At 34.5% G+C, this 19,069-nt stretch overlaps 1 protein-coding gene across 3 annotated transcripts in view; it reads right to left on the bottom strand.

Moving 5' to 3' along the window:
* The window catches only part of LOC115238622 (matrix metalloproteinase-2), a 173,940-nt gene that overhangs the window by 145,640 nt on the left and 9,231 nt on the right, over positions 1-19,069 (bottom strand). For 2 of the 3 annotated variants that reach the window (XM_029812609.1, XM_029812610.1), the window contains exon 2: positions 14,436-15,690. The exons of the other annotated variant lie outside the window; for it this stretch is intronic. In XM_029812609.1, coding sequence (XP_029668469.1) covers positions 14,436-14,543 — 108 coding nt within the window. In that variant the 5' untranslated portion in view covers positions 14,544-15,690. The remainder of the gene's footprint in view (positions 1-14,435; positions 15,691-19,069) is intronic. 3 annotated transcript variants of the gene reach the window in all.

Below are 19,069 nucleotides of genomic sequence, written 5' to 3'. Positions count from 1 at the left end.
GAGCGCGGTCTATAAAACTGCGCGCTGCTAACGCGAAACCGCAGGCGTATTAATGAATTTATGACAACCGTTATTTTCAATGACATCCCTCTCTCCCTCCCTCTCTTCCTTCTGTCATAATTTTTAACACACGGTCAGGCAGAAAAAAAGCAGTCAAACAATATATCGAAAAATAATTTAAAAAAATGATTTCTACCGCGTATAAAATATCACTCAGAAATATATCGAGAGCAAATAAAATTTCAATATTAATTATCTATGTGAGTTAATATCCAAATATACAATATATTATATTCACGTTTCTACGTTGTAATTAGCCTCGGCGTGGCTCGAATGCATCGAGCGTGCTTATCGCGGCTCGTTTTCGACGCTTGTAAATATTTGTTTGCCGAAAACGCGAATATACGGGGGAAGAGGCGAGGAGAGGGTGCAAAGAGATACGACGACGACGACGGAGGGCGCAGCAAAGGGGTGACGACGACGATGGCGGCTACACCCTCAATTGCTCGGCTGAAATTGATGGCGCCAGCTCGCTTCCCTTCAAGCGTTTTGTTTGCCCCACATACGTCGCACGTGCACGTGTATATGTACACCCATGTGTGGATTGCATGTGCATGCGTGTGTCTGTGTGTGTATATGCGTATATTTATATATGTGTAACGGCGCCAAAGAGGGCGTCGCGCGATGGTGACGTCATCGGGTAGCCGAAAACCACGGCAAACGCAGTTCCCTTAATGCTATCCAAGATTGCGCGAACTTTCATCTCGATTGACTTATTTTTTATTTCAATCGTAGTAACATTGAAATATTTATTTCAAAACGATATCATTTCTAAGAGAGATGTATAATTGAAAAATGTATAATAAATATCAATAATAAATATCGATATAATAAATATCAATTTATTTATACATTTTTATATTTATATCAAATATCAATTATATAATAATATAATTATTTTTAAGAATTTTTTTTATCATATTATCATATTGATGTCATTAAATAATCTGATTTTTAGCGTGCTTTTTGCAATATTTTTCTCATTAGAAAGTTTATTACGTTTCTTAATATCTTCCATTGTGTTCCTACGTTAAAACTGTACTACATATTTCATTTTAAGCTGTCAACTGTGCCGATGAATGATTCATACGAAGAATCGACTTGTCGGCGATCGAATTATCGTAGACCGTATGTAGAATTAAACAATTCGGTCTCGTCGCCGATAAGAAGCTCTTCGTGAGAGTCTCGGCGAAAGAGAAGCACGGTCGCGCGATTTTGGGGACAGGAAAATGTCACGTACACGACACGGGAGCACGAGTGAACGAGTCACGATATTTTTTGATGACTTTCATCGAAGCGACTTCCATAACGGATGTTCTTTGTGCGTCCGTCTGCCTTGTCTGTCTACCTAACCGAGGATGACTAATGAACGGGACTCGTCGTTAATTGAGATACACGACGACGAGAACAGCTGCACGGCTAGGAGAGAGGCGACCGTCGTTTTTATAGACTGGCATCACGGTTGCAAGGATAATCGTCAGGAGCACTTAAAACGCCGTTTTTCGAGCCAACTTTTGCCATTCGCCAGAATTATCCGGATGTAATGTACCGTGCGCGGATAATTAGCCCATCTAATTGTGAAATGTAATTACTCCTGCAATTTTTGCTCGAACAATATGCTGAGAAACGTAATAAAAATATATTTACGAGCATAAAAAAGTACAGCAAATTGCCCCTAAGTAAGATAAAGAAATATTTTCTCTACAAATTCTAATCGTTGTCAGTGTTACTCTTCAAGTTTAAATATATCGTGTGCGATAAGACATACGCTTCCGCGTTTTCCGAAGATTAATAACTTCTGCTGTTACACTAATCTCATATCATCTCTCTGATATCTCTCTATTATTGTAAATTTTTACAAACTCGCGCGGTTCATCGAGCAATCACCCGATGTGGTCTGAGTAAGTACAGTCTCTGAATCTACAATGTGGCACGATCGGAGAGAGCGTTGGCACGATCTATCGATGGGTAGGGTTGCTCGCGGCCGACGACGTTCGCCACATGTGTTACTAATTACGGCATGCCGACCGGTCTCGTCGGGAGGAATCAACGGTGGCTTCGTGCATGATGCCAGTCACGCCTGTGCACGCATCGCGATCTTACGCACGATTGGTTCACGACCGAGGAAAAGGAGCTGAAGCGGCGAAAACGCGGCGAGAATTCTGCGAGAATTCTTCGCGAAATCGCGAAGAAATATTAGGTTCAACTGAAACGTAGACTGAGATTCTTATGGTAAAACGATCTTCAATCTACATTTCAGTTGAACGTACCATATATATTATTAGAAATGTGTATGCGAAAAAAATTCCCCCATTTGTAGAAATTTAAAGAATTCGAAAAAATTGCGTAAAAATAACACTAGAAATGAGTGTAAGAAAAAAAATCTCGCTTATGGGATCCGAAAAATCTAAGGAATTAATATCCAAAAGTACGATCACACTTGTAATTGCGTTGCATGGCGCCGACAATGTGTTCTCGCAAGCCAATTCGCACATCGCGCGACGACAGGAAATTATATCAACCGGTCAGGGTCGGACATCGAGTAATTACAAGAAGCCTTTCCTCTATTAAAGCTTTTCTTTCTTTGACTCGTTTCAGGAACGCGTCTTTCAAAAATTTCAAAAACAGCAGTTGCATATTTAATTTTTATAAATATAAATTTCGGAGACAACTATAATTTAAAAATTTATTATATAAATAGATATATTTACGTTTATTCAACTTTATAAGCTTTTAATTAATTTATTTATGCATTGGAGAAAATCTTTTAAAGACCCTACATATTTCTAATTAATAATTTATATATGTTTTTTAATCATTGTTATATTTTGAATTTTAATTAATACATAAAAATCAAATATAGAATTTTAAAAAACCTTTTTATTGCATAAAAATTTAACCAATTGTTTTTGTTTGCTTGTTTTTATTTATGATTGTATTTATTATTTTGGAAAATCTTGTTTTTTCACCAAACACACCTATCAAAATATAACAAAATAAATAACGTTTGACAGTCAGTGCAGCTTTCAAATAACTCAAGCCCGAAAACACGAGGTCACGAGCAGATAATAGGATTCGGGAGACATAAATCCACACGTCACGGAGATTTAATTAAATACTGCGGTAATTACACGATCGATCGGCGCCGGCAGCATCTCCCGAGATGCGACGAACACATCGTTGCATCCGCGCGCGATAAATTATCGCTCGCAACGTGTGTGTCAACCGTGGCGTTTTTTCCCTCCTTAAGAAACAAGAATCGAGAACGGAATATACGCACATATATCCTTGATTGGCGTCTAGACATGCGCGAACCCGATAACCGCGTGGGCGTTAATGGCGCAACTTTTTCCCTTTTTCCGCGAAGTCGAGTCCCTTCGATCATGATTGGATATCATCGACGACCGAGACAGCGATATACGCTGCCCGCACGCACGCACGCACGCACGCACGCACGCACGCACGCATGTACGCACGCACGCACGCAACGTACGCACGTCGTGACACATACTCGCGGTCTTGTGTTTAAGCGCGCCGGCCGACGCTTCCTGCAGTTAACGACCTCGATCGCGTATAAATGCCCGGCTTAATGGTTTCGAAGTAAGGTCCCCGGCGTTTAATAAAGTACATACTCTCGAGCGACGAGGCCGACGTCGTTTGAGATCCAGAAAAAAATACGCTTCGGAGTAGTAATATGTCAATATCACAAAATTGGAGCAGTCGATATCTAGGCTCGGAAGTAGAAATGTCATATATCATTGCGAGTATGTGTATATTTTTTTAGAGTTTCTGATGCTGCTGACAAAAAGCAAATATCGATGCCAATAAACCTATGCTTCAAATTGATAATATATTAATATAATATATCATATTTTTTTTATATAAGCGTGTATGTGTATAAGGATACAGATATTATGTATAAATCTTTGGCTACATATGTGTTTTAAAAATATTGATTTATAAATCAAAAAAAAATATTCAAGACACGTATATATGCGCATATTTTTTTCTGCCTTAACCGATATTATTATTCAGAAGCATAAAGATAGAACAAATATTTGAATAACCCTCTCCTTCATTTTCTCAAGCATATACTTGGTTATTCTAATACGAAAGTATCGATTTCATATTCTGTTTGAAAAGAAGAAAACAGGTAATAAGATAGAGTAAGCATGAAAGAATCATATAGTTAACATAACGAATATGTATTATGATATATTTAGACATATTACTATTATATATACAGGGTGTCCCCAATTTAAATGTCAAAACTTTAGGAGCGTGTAGGGGTAAAATTAGAGAATTGTAGATAAATACGCGACAACGCGAAATTTTGTTCCTAATCTAATTTTACCTCAGGAGGATTTTAACTCATTTTCTTTTCTTAATTCCATGTTCTATAATTTTTATTTTATAATACTTTTTGATAAATCTAATAATTTTAGTGTTGTTTTAAGTTTTTTGGTGAAAATTATTTGTTTCATTTTTTGCGATTTTCTTCAAAACGAAGCAAAAACGAGCAAATCTCTAAAGGACTTTTTGTCTTAATTTATCGGTCCCCTACACGCTCCTAAAGTTTTGACATTTAAATTGGGGATACCCTGTATATTAAGATCAACGCATGTATTATACAAAATTTCAAGAAAGTTAAAAATTGATTTACGAACCCACAACTGCTTGGCGTTATAAAATAAATGTAACAAAAAAATAACTTATATCAACAAATATATGTAAAGTAAACATGCAAGATTACAATCTCTTATTTTACTTCACAAGAAAATCTGTGTAAAGTGCATTCCGAGAAAAAAAAATTTAATTTTTTACTAAATTTTCCCCAATTATGATTTTCTAATCATATTTAAAAATTTATTTAGAAAATAAGAGTCTTTAAGTATGTTGATTTTGTTCGTAGAGTTTTGACAATTATTGCTTTAATTGTACGCTAAATTTGATATCGGTTTATGATAGTTGAATATCTGAAAAACTGTAAACTTATAATCGCCCAACTACACAATATCACGATAGAGGATTTGCTCTTTAATAATTTGAAAGCAAAAGTGAAGGGTGTCACCCCCTCCTGCCGCGCAACGAGAACGTCTTTAACGTGATTAATGGTGACCTCCGACAAAGTTATCGATTAACCCCTCGATATCACGTCTTAGAAATCACTTGTGTACACTTAACCATCGCTCCAACTCGGTTTCAAAAGGTTAAGCTGAATTGCCAATAATAATCCATTAACTTCAATAGTCAATTATATTTTAATTTCTCTTAACTATATAATAATTGACTAGTTTGATAATAATATATTCTCGTTTTATTATGTGAAAAAAGATAGTTTTACTACTCTTGCATATTAGAACATATTCAACTAAGCAATAAATTTATAAATAATACAATTTAAAAAAGAATAATTATATCTCTTTATACCGATCATAATTTTAATTACAACAAAATTTAATTATAATTTTATAATGACATGGCATTCTGCAAATTTCAAAAAATGTCACTTTGCGTTTATTATATCGCGTATTTAATTGTACGCGTTAACAAACTGCTCCATCCAAAACTAATTATCCAAACAATTGTATTTCACGCAAGATCCTATTTACAAACGCCTTTAGCGCTAAATAAGCAGAGTTTATGACTTAAACTAAGGGCCATAAGCTCAGGAAACCGTTTATATTACGTATTAAAAACTGTTTGTATTATGTATTAGTTCAATGCTAAATACAAAGTGAAGGTTTAACTCTTAGAAAGTTGATTTAACGGCGCATGATATCAAAATCATACGCCATGCATAATAAGCTAGAGGCTAGAAACATGTCGTAGCCGCGTTTAGGCTGAAATGTTCGCCGCGAATGCCGAAGTCGTGTTGTGATATGTTCGCTTAAAGTGACTAAGAGGATAACATCGCTTGCGATCACGTATATCTGTCAAACAGACTTTCAACAAACGACGTGTCGTTTGGCGCGATCGGAAGCTCTCTCTCTCTCTCTCTCGCTCTCTTCCTTTTTCGCTCTCTCCCGAGATCCAACGCTGCTTTCAACCCCTTCCGACCTAATGGTTTCAATTGGAATCACATGCATTACGTCTCGCAAAAACGAGCTTTCGAAGTGACCCAAAAAAGTTCAAGACGTTTCCCTCGTTATTCCCCTTTGTTGATCGCTAAACGAGTTTCTCTCTACACGACCATAAAAAATATATATATCGCGAATACTTGCCCGTATATTCTTGAAATATCGGAATTCTTGGTTAATTTGACTTACACAGAATTTTGACTCTCTTTAATCCTTAAACACCTTCACGAAATCATTTAAATATTTCATTTTTATATAATCTTTAATTTTGACTTTGTAATCTTTTAGTTTTATCTCTCTTATAATTATTTCAATTCTCTTGCATATAAAAATACCATCTATTCAGATGGAAATCTAACACGCTAAAAGAATATTAAATAAAAAAAATCTATCGCCTTATAAATTTTTTTAAGTCTCGATACATTCTCTGCCATAATTATTTAATAAACCATGATCTTTCTCTTTCTCCTTTTCTCTCTTACAATCATATTATCATATAAATGCAATAATTTCACGCTTTCATTCATGTAATGTATAATAAAGTTTGTACAAAGAAACACATTGCGTGTTCTTCTTTTTTAATATTATCATGTTTCGTAGAACATTCCTCGAGAACGAGGGTGGATTCTCACAAAAGGGTGGCAACACGAACTCGAGCGACGGGAAATGGTTTTTGTGTAGGCGAGGGAAAGGGAGAGATATGGGCGCAGGCGCCGCGACGCTCCAAGTACGCGTGCAACACGCGCGTGTAGTCGATAAGCTGAAGCGACTTTCGGGATCGACCGTGCGGCTCTTAGTCATCCACCCCGTGTCTGCACGACATACCGAGGTACGTATTAGACGAGCGATATAGCACGAATGGAGCGAGACACGCGCGATAGTAACCCGCGACGTACGCACGCACGCACGCAAAAAGTCACGCGAGAGACGAGTCGCTGTTAATTTGAGACACGTCCTGAAGCGTAAACCGTATGATAAGACGGAATCATAAGTTTTAGGCGTAGGAGGAAAATTTAAATTTCCCAATTTTTAATTGCTATTTTATTCAAGATAGATATGTGATTTGAGTGAAAATTATAATTGTCTAAAATTAATAAAACGTAAGAAGAAGGTTATGAAATGATAAAATGATCAGTAACAAATTCTTAATTTGGATAATCCCGATTATGATAATAATTAAAAACGTGACAGAGGGTGATATCTTGTAGTCTGTTACCTTCAAGAAATTAAACGTTTATTTTAAAGATTGGAATTATATTCGATTATAATTGCTATAACAATTTTAAGAGAAACTACGATTATTTAAGATTAAAGCAGCCATTGCCTTTTAATTACAAACAAGTTGAGCGAAATCTCCATACATCAAACATTCAATATGCATACAAGAAAATTGCCTGTAATCCCAGCCCGAGATTTGCCCATCGTTTGCTCGTTTGCGTATTTATGTTTGCCGTTGCAGTCGTCAGCAAAAACGGTTGCGATCATGGCGTTCTCTTAAACAAATTTGCAGATCGCGTGCGCATCCCGTAAACTTTCCGCAAATTATTCGCGCGCGCAAGTTATGCCCGACAGTTAATTCCGAGTTCCATCTACATCCATATACACAGTCCAAAGAAGTTCGCGGGGAAGCTTCCGAGAGAACTACGGATGCGGATGCATCTCGTGATGTTGCGACGCTTCTGAACGGAAGTACATCGAGAGCGAGCCGAGAAACGCTCGGCAAACTCATTAATCCGCTGTCAAAAGCGAAATATCGCTCTTCTTGTTTATGCATTTTTCGAATGCTGCGAAAAGAATTGGATTTAAATAAAAAAACTTAGAAAAATGTGTTGAGAAGAGAATTTTTCATCTTATTACTTAAGATTTCATAGAAAAAAGAAAGAAAAAGAGATGATCAAATATTAAATTTTTTTTTTGTGTTTATACGTTCAAGATACGTAATATAATTATAACAGAAGGATAAAAAAATTACACATACAACATATATTTATTAAATGCAAAAGTGTGTAAATATATCAAGCAAGTTATGAAATATCGCAATAGGAGTAACATTGAACGTAATTTCGACTATTGAATAATCCCTCACTCGATTATTTATAGAGGAACCTTATCGCAGCAGAATATCGGAAAAATAAAACGGCAATGCCTGCATTCTGACTGCATTTTGACTGTAACGCGAAAGAGAGGGTAAAGAGAAAAGGGTCTCTCGACGTCGCGACGCGCCACAAAACACATAATAAACGGACTCGGTAGCGGAAGTTAATATATGCACACGGCCAAGAGTGCGTGGATATTCTGCAGGTAATAGGAAAGTTAATAATGCGCGCCGTCGCGCGGATGCGGAAACGCGACGGAAAATGAAATGCCCCGCGCGTCCGGATTGCGACGAGTGCTGCACTTAATCAGCCGCGAACAAATGGAAAGGATCGCGAAGGATTCAAAAAATTACAACGCGCTTCCCGCCGATATATTAATTCTGATATCAAAAGTAACTCGTAATTTAAACATTGTATTTTTATGATCACATTTGAGAGATTATTTAAAAATACACACAACACAGATAATTATAGAACAAATACGACGTTTAGAAATTTAAATAAACATCTAGTACTCGAGTATTTATTCCAACGCAAATTTCATACTTAATTTAGGGCTCTCTCGAAATAAATCGCTCAACCGTTCGAAGAACAAAAGCGAATCCCTTTGTTTGCGTCACTCTTTGTAAGTTGCATTTCTCGCTGACGCGATATGCCCCGAACGCGAATCCGCGAAGATTCCGCCGCGAGAATTTCACAATAGCCGGAGACAAATGTAAAGCTCGTTCCAACAATCTCGATAGTATTGACTCACTTGGGGAAAACTCGGTCGGAGATAGAAAGAGAGAAAGAATGTGCGGAGCGTACCGACAGGGATGCATTTCATTTTGCCGCCCCGCCGAAGAATGCAAACGAATGCAGCAAGCGAACATAGGAATAACACGACCTGTCGGGCGAGTCGACCGAATAGAAACACACTCTATCTCTTTTTCCATTTTCCCTATTCGTAGCAGCGAGATACGCGCTCTCTTTTTCCGATCGGGGAGGGTCGGAATGACGCGATATTCCCAATACGACTTCGCGTCCGTTTCCTTCTCGACACACGATGCTGCAATTGCACCAAGTATTGCGAGATGGGACCTTTCAAAATAATTAGTTTCGCGATGCCGATCGATGAGCTAGGAAAATTTGCTCTAGTATGCGCATAAGTATTATACGGGATGCATTCAAGAATTACCGTTACATTCACAGCATCACATATCAATTAAAATTGGCGTAATATCAAAAATGTAATAGATTAACTTGATGTTAAATTATATTAAACAATATCATATATGTTTTTTTTTTTAGGAATGTATGTGATATACGTTTTACTACAAAATCAATTTTAAGATATTAATTATTAGCTTTTTTATCTTATTTCTTTTATTATATATTATTACTTAAATCATTTCCTTTTCTTTTCTCTCCGCGAAACTAAGGTTTATTTGTTTAATTAACTTACCTATCTTTAAAATAAATTCTTTAAAATTATATATATATAACATTCTTCAAACAAATATTTTTGTTTCGATTTTTTTCAATGCTTTTTATATTTGGAAAAAGATCTTGATATATTATCTCACGATGTAACTAAACGAAATGTATTGAAGCGAATTTCGCTAGCAAAATTATGAATCTAAGCATTTCGTTTTTTATTTAGTTCATACGAAACTAGTTTGACCAATGGCGCAAAAAAATCGACAGAATGTAAATATTATGTTAATTTCTTGCAGAATCCAGCAAAAAAAAAAAAGAAAAAAGAAAAATCCAAAACTTTTACCATGACAGCCATTACGCGGAATTTTGACGGAATATTCCATGTGAAATATTTCGACCAGTTACATGGAGAAAAACGAAGGTATAACGTGTGTCGCGCGCTATGTTCGCCGGAAATAAACCGCACGGATCACGTATCCGACGATGGTTGGAATGTATTTTCCGTAACTTCCTCGCGTTCCAAAACCTTTATGGAAAATTGCATTGTGATAGAGCGCATATAAAACATTTGATATAAATACTATTTTGCTTTATTTTTTATTTCTGACAAGGATTTTAATTACTAAACCTTAGAAAAGTATCGAAGTCTACGTAAATAAAATATAAATATAAATTAAAGACAAGTTAATTCAATTAAATATATATTTGATTCTCTCTTATTAAATTATGTTTTTAATTATCGTGTTATATAAAGTCTTCTTATAATAATTTAATAAATAATTATCTAAATAAAGGATCTCTCTCCCTCACTCTCTTTCTCTTTCTCTCTCTCTCTTTCTAACAATATAAATAAAATTCAATAAAATATATGTTAATTAATAGTTAAATTACTATGTTGATTAAATATAAATAAAGATAAATATGCGCTTTTTCTCGTAATTTCTAAAACTGTTATTAATATAATATAATCCTCTACTATTACAGAATTATTATACATTATTATATTTTACTCCAACTGATATAATCGGGAGATTATACATGATTTTGATATCATGATTATCATGATTTCGACAGCATTGCCCTCGTAATTTATTGTTAAACTTATTACAACACTCACTATCTATTATTAATACGATATGCTCTCATTTCTCGAAATGAATTAAATCATGCATCTGCCATCGTGACTATAATGAACATGTAGTAATGTAATAAAAGCTAAGGATAAAGCGTATTTTCAACTATAACCAGAAGTGTAGGTATATATATATGTATGTGCGTGTCTGTTTCATTTTATAGAGATTCTTTTTATATAATTAAAATAACAATTAAATTAAAATTAAAATTAAAATGCGTTATAATTATGCTTAAAAGGGAAGGTTGAGAGATACTTTACGTTGGTAAATTACATTAGACAGTTTAAAATAAAATAAAAAAATATAACTATATATATGTCTTTTTCGCGAAAAAGCACTCAATGTATTAAGACCCCAAGGTGTCACACAGTGCAATTAATTCTGGCTCTTTTTGCCAATCCACGTTAACTCCTCGCGACATATTACATTTCCCTAGTTAGACCCGAGCTTTGAATAAAGAATCTCCTCGACGTAGTAGATTTTTCTTTGTCAGTCGCTCGATACAATTGAAAATTCAAGCGTTTCATCTGCTGGTGAAATGAAATTTGATAATTCACGCGAATAATTATTCCACGGACGCAAATGTAACCCATTACGTACATCGACGAGACGCCAATCGGATTAATGATTCTGCGGCGAAAAATATACGAGACAAAATGGAAAAAATATTTTTTTATGCGCAGAAAAAGGAAATATACTTGTTATACGTAACGGGAGCTAAGCTCGTTCTCCCCTGGCAGTCATTAGTACAATAAAGCTGTGCATGAAACCACACGGAAAAAGTTAATGTCGCGGAACGCAGCGTACCATTAATTCCAAAGCGACCAACTTTGCGATAGAGTATCCTACTTCTGCATTGCCAATGTATTCTTCCTCCTGCCTGCTCAGTCCTTCGTTTCGCGAAATATAATTATATTTGATTAAAACTATCCTCTATTAAACAAAGTTATTAAAGAATGATTAAATGTACAAAGATATCCTTGTCCCATTGTGATCTGATCCTATTCAAAAACAGTTATTACTTTCTATGTTAGAAATATAGAGAGAAAATAATTTTTTCTTATTTACATATTGTTTATAATTTTTCATTTTTTCATAAATTATCATAATATCTTATTTTTATGATTATCGTATATAGGAGAATTTTATGTGAGAAATTAAAAATTAAAATTGTGCCTCCAATTATTTTTAAATATGAATAAATAGAAATATTACACATTCGCGTGCAATTTTTATTCATATAAATTTTATAACGTAAGTGTAATCAAAATTTTATTCACATGTAGATATATTTGTGAGTCATTTCAACGGGCGATTCTTGTAATGTATTAAGGTAATGGAACGTTACAGCGCGACGAAAAGTATAGAACTGTCCCTGGTAGAACCGCAAATCCCACAGGGAGTTCCAGACGCTATCGCGGGGGTATCCCATACACTCATACACGCAATGATATAACGCCGCAGTCGGCTTTACGAGCTTCTGCTTGATATTAAGTGCCTTATGAATACGAGCACACTACAAAGCACCGTCTGCGTGCGTGTAGCTTTACGAATTAATATGATCGATGCCCGCAGATAAGCGAGGTTAAAGGGGATATGACCGTCTTCTTCTGCTAAAGACTAAAAACACTCAGAATAATCTATCCTTGACGCCTAAAATAAAGAAGCACACAAGAGAAATAGATGCAGCTCGTTTAGATATTTATCGATATCTTTAATTTCAAAGAGATAAATCTAGATAATCTTTTTATTCATTACAAAAACATAAATTATATAAAATATTATCATTTAACATATTTATATATGTATATAAATTCTTTATATATGTGTGTTTAGAGTTATATTTAAATATTTAATGCTAAAAAGGCTAATTTAAATATTGTTTCTTTTATAGATAATTCATAATTAAAAAATAAAATATATATTTTTCATAAAAATCTACAAACTCGAATTGTTATTCTACGTAAACGATTGAGAACTGGACGTTTATTGTTTTAAAATATTGCAGCTTGCATTCTCTCTCTCCCACACATACACATACACACAAATGGATTTTATTTTAATAAAAATTTTAATTAAAAAAAAGAGATTTTTAAGGAGAATCAATCTTAATAGCGCTAAAATATCTGGTGCCGATTGAAATAACTACAAAAATAATATGTCATAAAACCTTCCTAAAAAAAATTAATTACCATTTCATGGAAAAATTTATATTACGATAAGCACATAATACGTATTAATTAAAGTAACAATAACTATTTTCATATGTATATAAAAAATATCGTTATAATCACAAAAATATTCGATTCACCTCGATACTGAATAAACTTGATGTCAACACAGTTATTGACTATCCCGATACTGCTATTCTCTAAAATCGCTTGTCTATTCGATATCGCGTAATTGAATATCTCTAATATCCTGTCCAGAGCACGATTTCGGCGCACCAAATTTGACCCGCGCAATATTGTCGAAACTCGCTTCCGAAACTCGCCGTTACATCTGAATCCCCGTGGATTCCAATATCCGCGGTTCCATTATTCTTCGCCGTTGAAACATGGACTAAAATTGTTCCCCGAATGACGTTCTGCAGGAAAAGCTAATCCAGCATCATGGTCGCGAAATGTAACCCAGTGCAAATATATATGCGCAAAATAATCGTGTAAAGTAAAACAACTGAAGCTCTCGAATAAATTTCTAAAAATTCAAAAATGCATCAAAAATAAAAAAAAAACATGTTATAATATATTTTCTTCAAAAACGTACGTACAACAACAATGTACGTATATTTAGGATGTTAAATAAAATGTAATAGAATAATTAAATTCACAAATATTATTTTAATTAAAGTAATATATACTTGCGATATACTATTTTATAAAATATTATTCTATAGTTGAAATATTTATGTTGCGTTAAAAAAAAAATATAATTCAATAAATCTCATAAACCTCTGCTAAATGTATATATCATATTAATATATAAATTTGACTTTTTCAGATATGAATTTATAATAACGTTAATGAAAATGATATACGTTCACGAACAAACCTTTTGACAAAATATGACCTGACTTTTCGTGAGTAATAATCGATTAATTACTCGCGCAAATTTCATTTAAATTATTCCAGACCAAGTCCATTATAATCGCCACACGTATGACACAACTATAATTGACTTCGGAATAGAATAGCTCGATGTTCGCGATTGTGAAATATCCAGCAGTGCAGAATGAAACTTTGTTATTCAATATAGCGAGATGCTTCATCGATTATATTACCAAATAAAAAATCGCCTTCGACAGCAAAATAAATACGAGTATTACACGTTCATTAAATTAAAAACACAAAAGACACTTTTTAAAAATAATATAATAAAAAATATTTTTTTGTCATCAAAAAACATGAGAAATGCAAATCGATAAAAAATTTATTTATTTATACTATTTTTATTCTCTAAATTTTTTGATATTTTTCTAAATGATGAATGGCTTATCTGATTTTTCGTGAATAATAATTAATCAATTATACTCGCGTAAAAATAGTTAAACTGAATATTTCATCGGGTGACATAGTCGTCAAAAGACATTTTAGCTCCCGCTTTGCGGGAGTTTCAATCAATATAAATAACTGGATAATATCACTCACCACTTTGTCGTCCGCGTAGATGATCGATGATCTCGGTGCTCCGTTGACGAGCACAGCAAGAAGGGCAGCGATGAGGACGTGACGCATCATCTTCGCAACAGAGCGCATCTGTCCAGCTTTTCCCCAAGATGAAGATGCAATACCACTCGCGATAAAACACTCGCGAGATATCGTTCCGATGTTCTTCACGACCGAGAGTTTCACGCGAAATTGTAAACTCGATAACGATTAAAAGAAACGAAGGCACTGTCACTGTCAAAGTTGAATATACCGACGAGATCACACACCGTGAGTAATAATGACACTTCGACTCCCTTTGGAATATTCAAGTAGCAAAGATGAAGATTCCACCGACAATTTGGGATCTCTTCGGAATAATCAAAGTGCGCGCGAAGTAGAACAGATCGAGATTCCACCGGCTGGTCTCTCGAGTCTCTTCAGGATCTTCTAACCACGAAACACGACGCAGTGGGAATGAAGATTCCACCCGGATGAGTGATTCGGAGAATCCGTTCAGGACGATCAAAGCATGGGATAGCCAAAACAGGAATTCCACTGAATAATTCCTTCAATCGTTAGATAATCCTCGGATAATCTCCTCGAGTTATTCGCAAAATGCGAAGTATTCAAAATATAAATACCCGCGTCGGCCTCTTCAAGATTCTCTCAAAAGATACAAAATATATAAAAAAAAAAAAAAAAGAAGAGCCATCAAGTAATCTTTCAATTCAGTATTCGCGAAAATAATTCGCGAGTAAGAAAACGTCACTATAATTGGTGTTTCTCGATCGAGATTAGCGTCTACCGCATGCCGCCAATGAATGAATGAATTGGCGATCACTCTCTGTGACACATTCACGTGGTCGGACGTTGTCTACGTCGTCTACGTCTCCAGAGGCAAACTGAGATTTTTCTCCTTCACCGATCGTTTCTCCCACCGATGAGTGTGCTCCTCCTGCTTCCTTTTTTTCCCACTTCTTCTTCGCTCCTCTTCTTCGTTCGCCTCGATCGACCGCAACGACGGTGATTAACTGATGCTCCGTGTCGTTGCACACTTACTTGCTCCGTGTCGTTGCTCACTTACTTGCTCCGCGCTTCTTCCTTTCCCTTTTCCTTTTCGTGAATCGACCGACTTTTGTCAACTCACTTGTCCTGCGCCGCCCGCGGCGATGATGACGACGGCGATGATTACCGGCTTCTTCGTACTTTCCTCCGGATTCGGGCTTTCCAGCGGCTGGCACGTCCATCCGCCGACCTGTGTGATGTGATATTCGCCCGTTAAAAAAAAACCACACATACATCGAAACTTATTATGTTATTGTAAGAATCAATATGATACATAAGTGATTTATTTTTTAATTCTTTTACCAAATATTCGTAAAATATTCATATTCTAATACCAGTTCAAAATTTTATACGGAGAAATGTGGTCTGTTTTTAATTTAAACCGTATTTTTCAGATAAGACTTTATGAAAGCTGTGCAAACGTTAGTTTTTATATACGTTAGTTTATCACGTTAAACCACGCTTGGTGATTATATTTGAAATTAAAGTTTTACTACATCCGTAATTAAAATCTGGTTTAATTAAAAAATAAGCCGGTGGTAAAATCATAAAACATGCAGAACATCGAATACTTATAGATTCATTATCATTATTGTGGGATAAGGGAGGAAGAGCGAGAAAAAGAATATTGGTTTGATATCGCAGTCGAAAGACCACAAATCGAGATTTATCCTCAACAGAAACTGTCTAAGTGGAAGGGACAAAAAGTATGCAAACTTCATCAGGCCCTTTAGTTCCAAGTACGGTTTCAGAAGAACCATTCGACGACTCGCGCGAAACAGTGCTCTTTTGTATTCGGCACGATAAACGACTGCCGGGCTTAATGGCTCCGAAGAGCCCGGATTTCTCGTCACCTTTGAGAAATATGGGAGGCAGCAGAATGTGAAGGAGAGGGAACTAAGTTGAATTTCAACCGTAGTCGAGAGGGAATCGTTCGAGAAAGAATGTCATGAATTTTTATGGATCACCGTATATCGGATGCATGTGATACATGTACGAAAAATAATCGATGCGTAAAGTACAAACCAGCACGTTGAAAGTGTTCCAAAAAGCTTGTTTAAATCATAAATAAAAAAAAAATATATATATATTTTTGTTAAACTAACGATAAAAGAAATATAAGTACAATATATCACAAATATCTCTTAATTTAAGAATATGTTACATCTATACCAATTTTTTATACTGGCGATAGTTTTATTAAGACGATTAATATTAAAAGTCAGAAAATTATAAAAAATCTACTAAAATTCAATCAATCATATTAAATCTATTGAATAATTTTGAATCTATGATATAATCCAAAAAAAGTAACGAAACACGCACACAGTATGTTATATGTATCAGTAAAAGGAGAAGAAGAAAAGTTTGCTTCTACTTTATTATTGAGGAAACACGCACGCACGTGTTTTCGAAATTGACGTAGAACTTCAGAACCCTTATATCGTATTCAAAGATAAACTGAACAAGTCCTCGAGAGAATATTAAACATACGGTCGGAAGTAGATAATAGAATTCAGGAAAACATAATTAAATCTTGTCTCACGCCGGATAAAGTCGCGCGTCTGATGAGAATTTTATTCGGTCCATTTTGTCTTACTGGCTTTTAAAGCAGAAATAAAAATGTTAGCGATTAAATCAGAGATAAAAATTTCAGCAAATCTGGTTAATTCACTTATATTTCCTAGTTACTTCTTAATTAAAAAAAAAAAATAGTAAAATCAATATATGTAGAAAAATATATATATGTAAAATATTATGTAATACTAAATTTCTAGAAATATTAAAAAAAAACATTGCATTGTGTCATCTTACAATTTTTATCGACTCCTTAAACTTGATATGTACAATATCTAATTTAAGTAATAATAATATATATAATTTTTAAAAACTGAACAAGTCCTCGAGAGAATATTAAACATACGGTCGGAAGTAGATAATAGAATTCAGGAAAACATAATTAAATCTTGTCTCACGCCGGATAAAGTCGCGCGTCTGATGAGAATTTTATTCGGTCCATTTTGTCTTACTGGCTTTTAAAGCAGAAATAAAAATGTTAGCGATTAAATCAGAGATAAAAATTTCAGCAAATCTGGTTAATTCACTTATATTTCCTAGTTACTTCTTAATTAAAAAAAAAAAATAGTAAAATCAATATATGTAGAAAAATATATATATGTAAAATATTATGTAATACTAAATTTCTAGAAATATTAAAAAAAAACATTGCATTGTGTCATCTTACAATTTTTATCGACTCCTTAAACTTGATATGTACAATATCTAATTTAAGTAATAATAATATATATAATTTTTAAATTTAATATATAAAATGTATATATATAGTACTTTTTTATATTAAATTATTTTAAACATATATTAATATTAAATATACTAAAATAAATGTAAAATTATTTCGATTGTGTTGGAATGTATAATGCTTTATGTTCCTTATTCGTATAATGAATCGTGTAATAAATAGATCGTTAACGTATTAAACCGCGAAGGTTCACAATTTTACAAAAGACATGAAAATGAGAAGGCCACTGCCGATCGATCGATTGATTGAAAAAGATCGGAATCGAAGCGGAACGATTGTCATCATCCGATGGTTGGAAAAATGACGGGAACGGGGACATGAGATAATGGGAAGCCGACCGGAAACCGGAAGGAGATCAACATGCGGGGCCGAAAGAACGAGAGGATCGTTATCGCCGGGGAACGTGCCAACGCGAACGGGCTGACCTCGTTTCATCGTCTCGTGTCTCGATAATCACCGGCATTCTTTGCCGCATGGTTGCCTGTCCGCCTGCGACATGCTCGGCGTTTTCATCTCGTGTCCTTAACAACGATTTTTCCCATCCTCGCGAATCGATCTCTCGACAGAATAAACGAGTTCTAATCAAATTTCAATTTTGGATATAATCACGATCACGGAAAAAACTTTTTTTCTTCTTTATTTTAAAAATAGTACAAAGATAAAATTCGAAAATTTCTATTCTTTCCGTTAAGAAGAAATTGATTCAAACTTGGCCAAAAATTTTATAGATAAAAAATGCAAAAAATTGAGAAACTAGCTTATAAAAATGTAATATTTCCCTTTAATTAGAAGACTGACGACAATTTCAGTTGAATGAATTTTCCAAAGGCACTATACAGAAAAAAGTACAGGTGGAGCAATCGAGTGGACTGCGCAATCTCACTATCAGGGCATTGACATGCGAATCTTTCTTTCTTTTCGCAGTAAACACAACAGATAAAAGGCCGCGCGGATTCAAGGAGAAAGAATCGGTCGAAGACCCTAAAGAGATAGCAATACTTTTGTTTGAGTAGCCTTTCAATCGCCTTTAAATCTATATTCGCGCTTTAATATTGTCATGTCACGCAAAATCCCACAAATCGTCATGAGACAATGTTGAAAAAGCTTCGATTTTACACAGAAAAAGAAAGACCTATATCGTTTAAAAATACTTTAAGTAGCAAAAAGATTATATTTACATAAAATATTGTATAAAAAAAATAAAATAAAAATTTAATGTGTAGAATTAAAAATAGTAATAAATATATAT

Source organism: Formica exsecta, unplaced genomic scaffold (genome assembly GCF_003651465.1).
Source record: "Formica exsecta isolate Colony F162 unplaced genomic scaffold, ASM365146v1 scaffold352, whole genome shotgun sequence".
NCBI classification, from domain to species: Eukaryota; Metazoa; Arthropoda; class Insecta; order Hymenoptera; family Formicidae; genus Formica; species Formica exsecta.
Note: the sequence above shows the minus strand (reverse complement) of the source record. Positions and strands in the feature narration are given on the sequence as shown.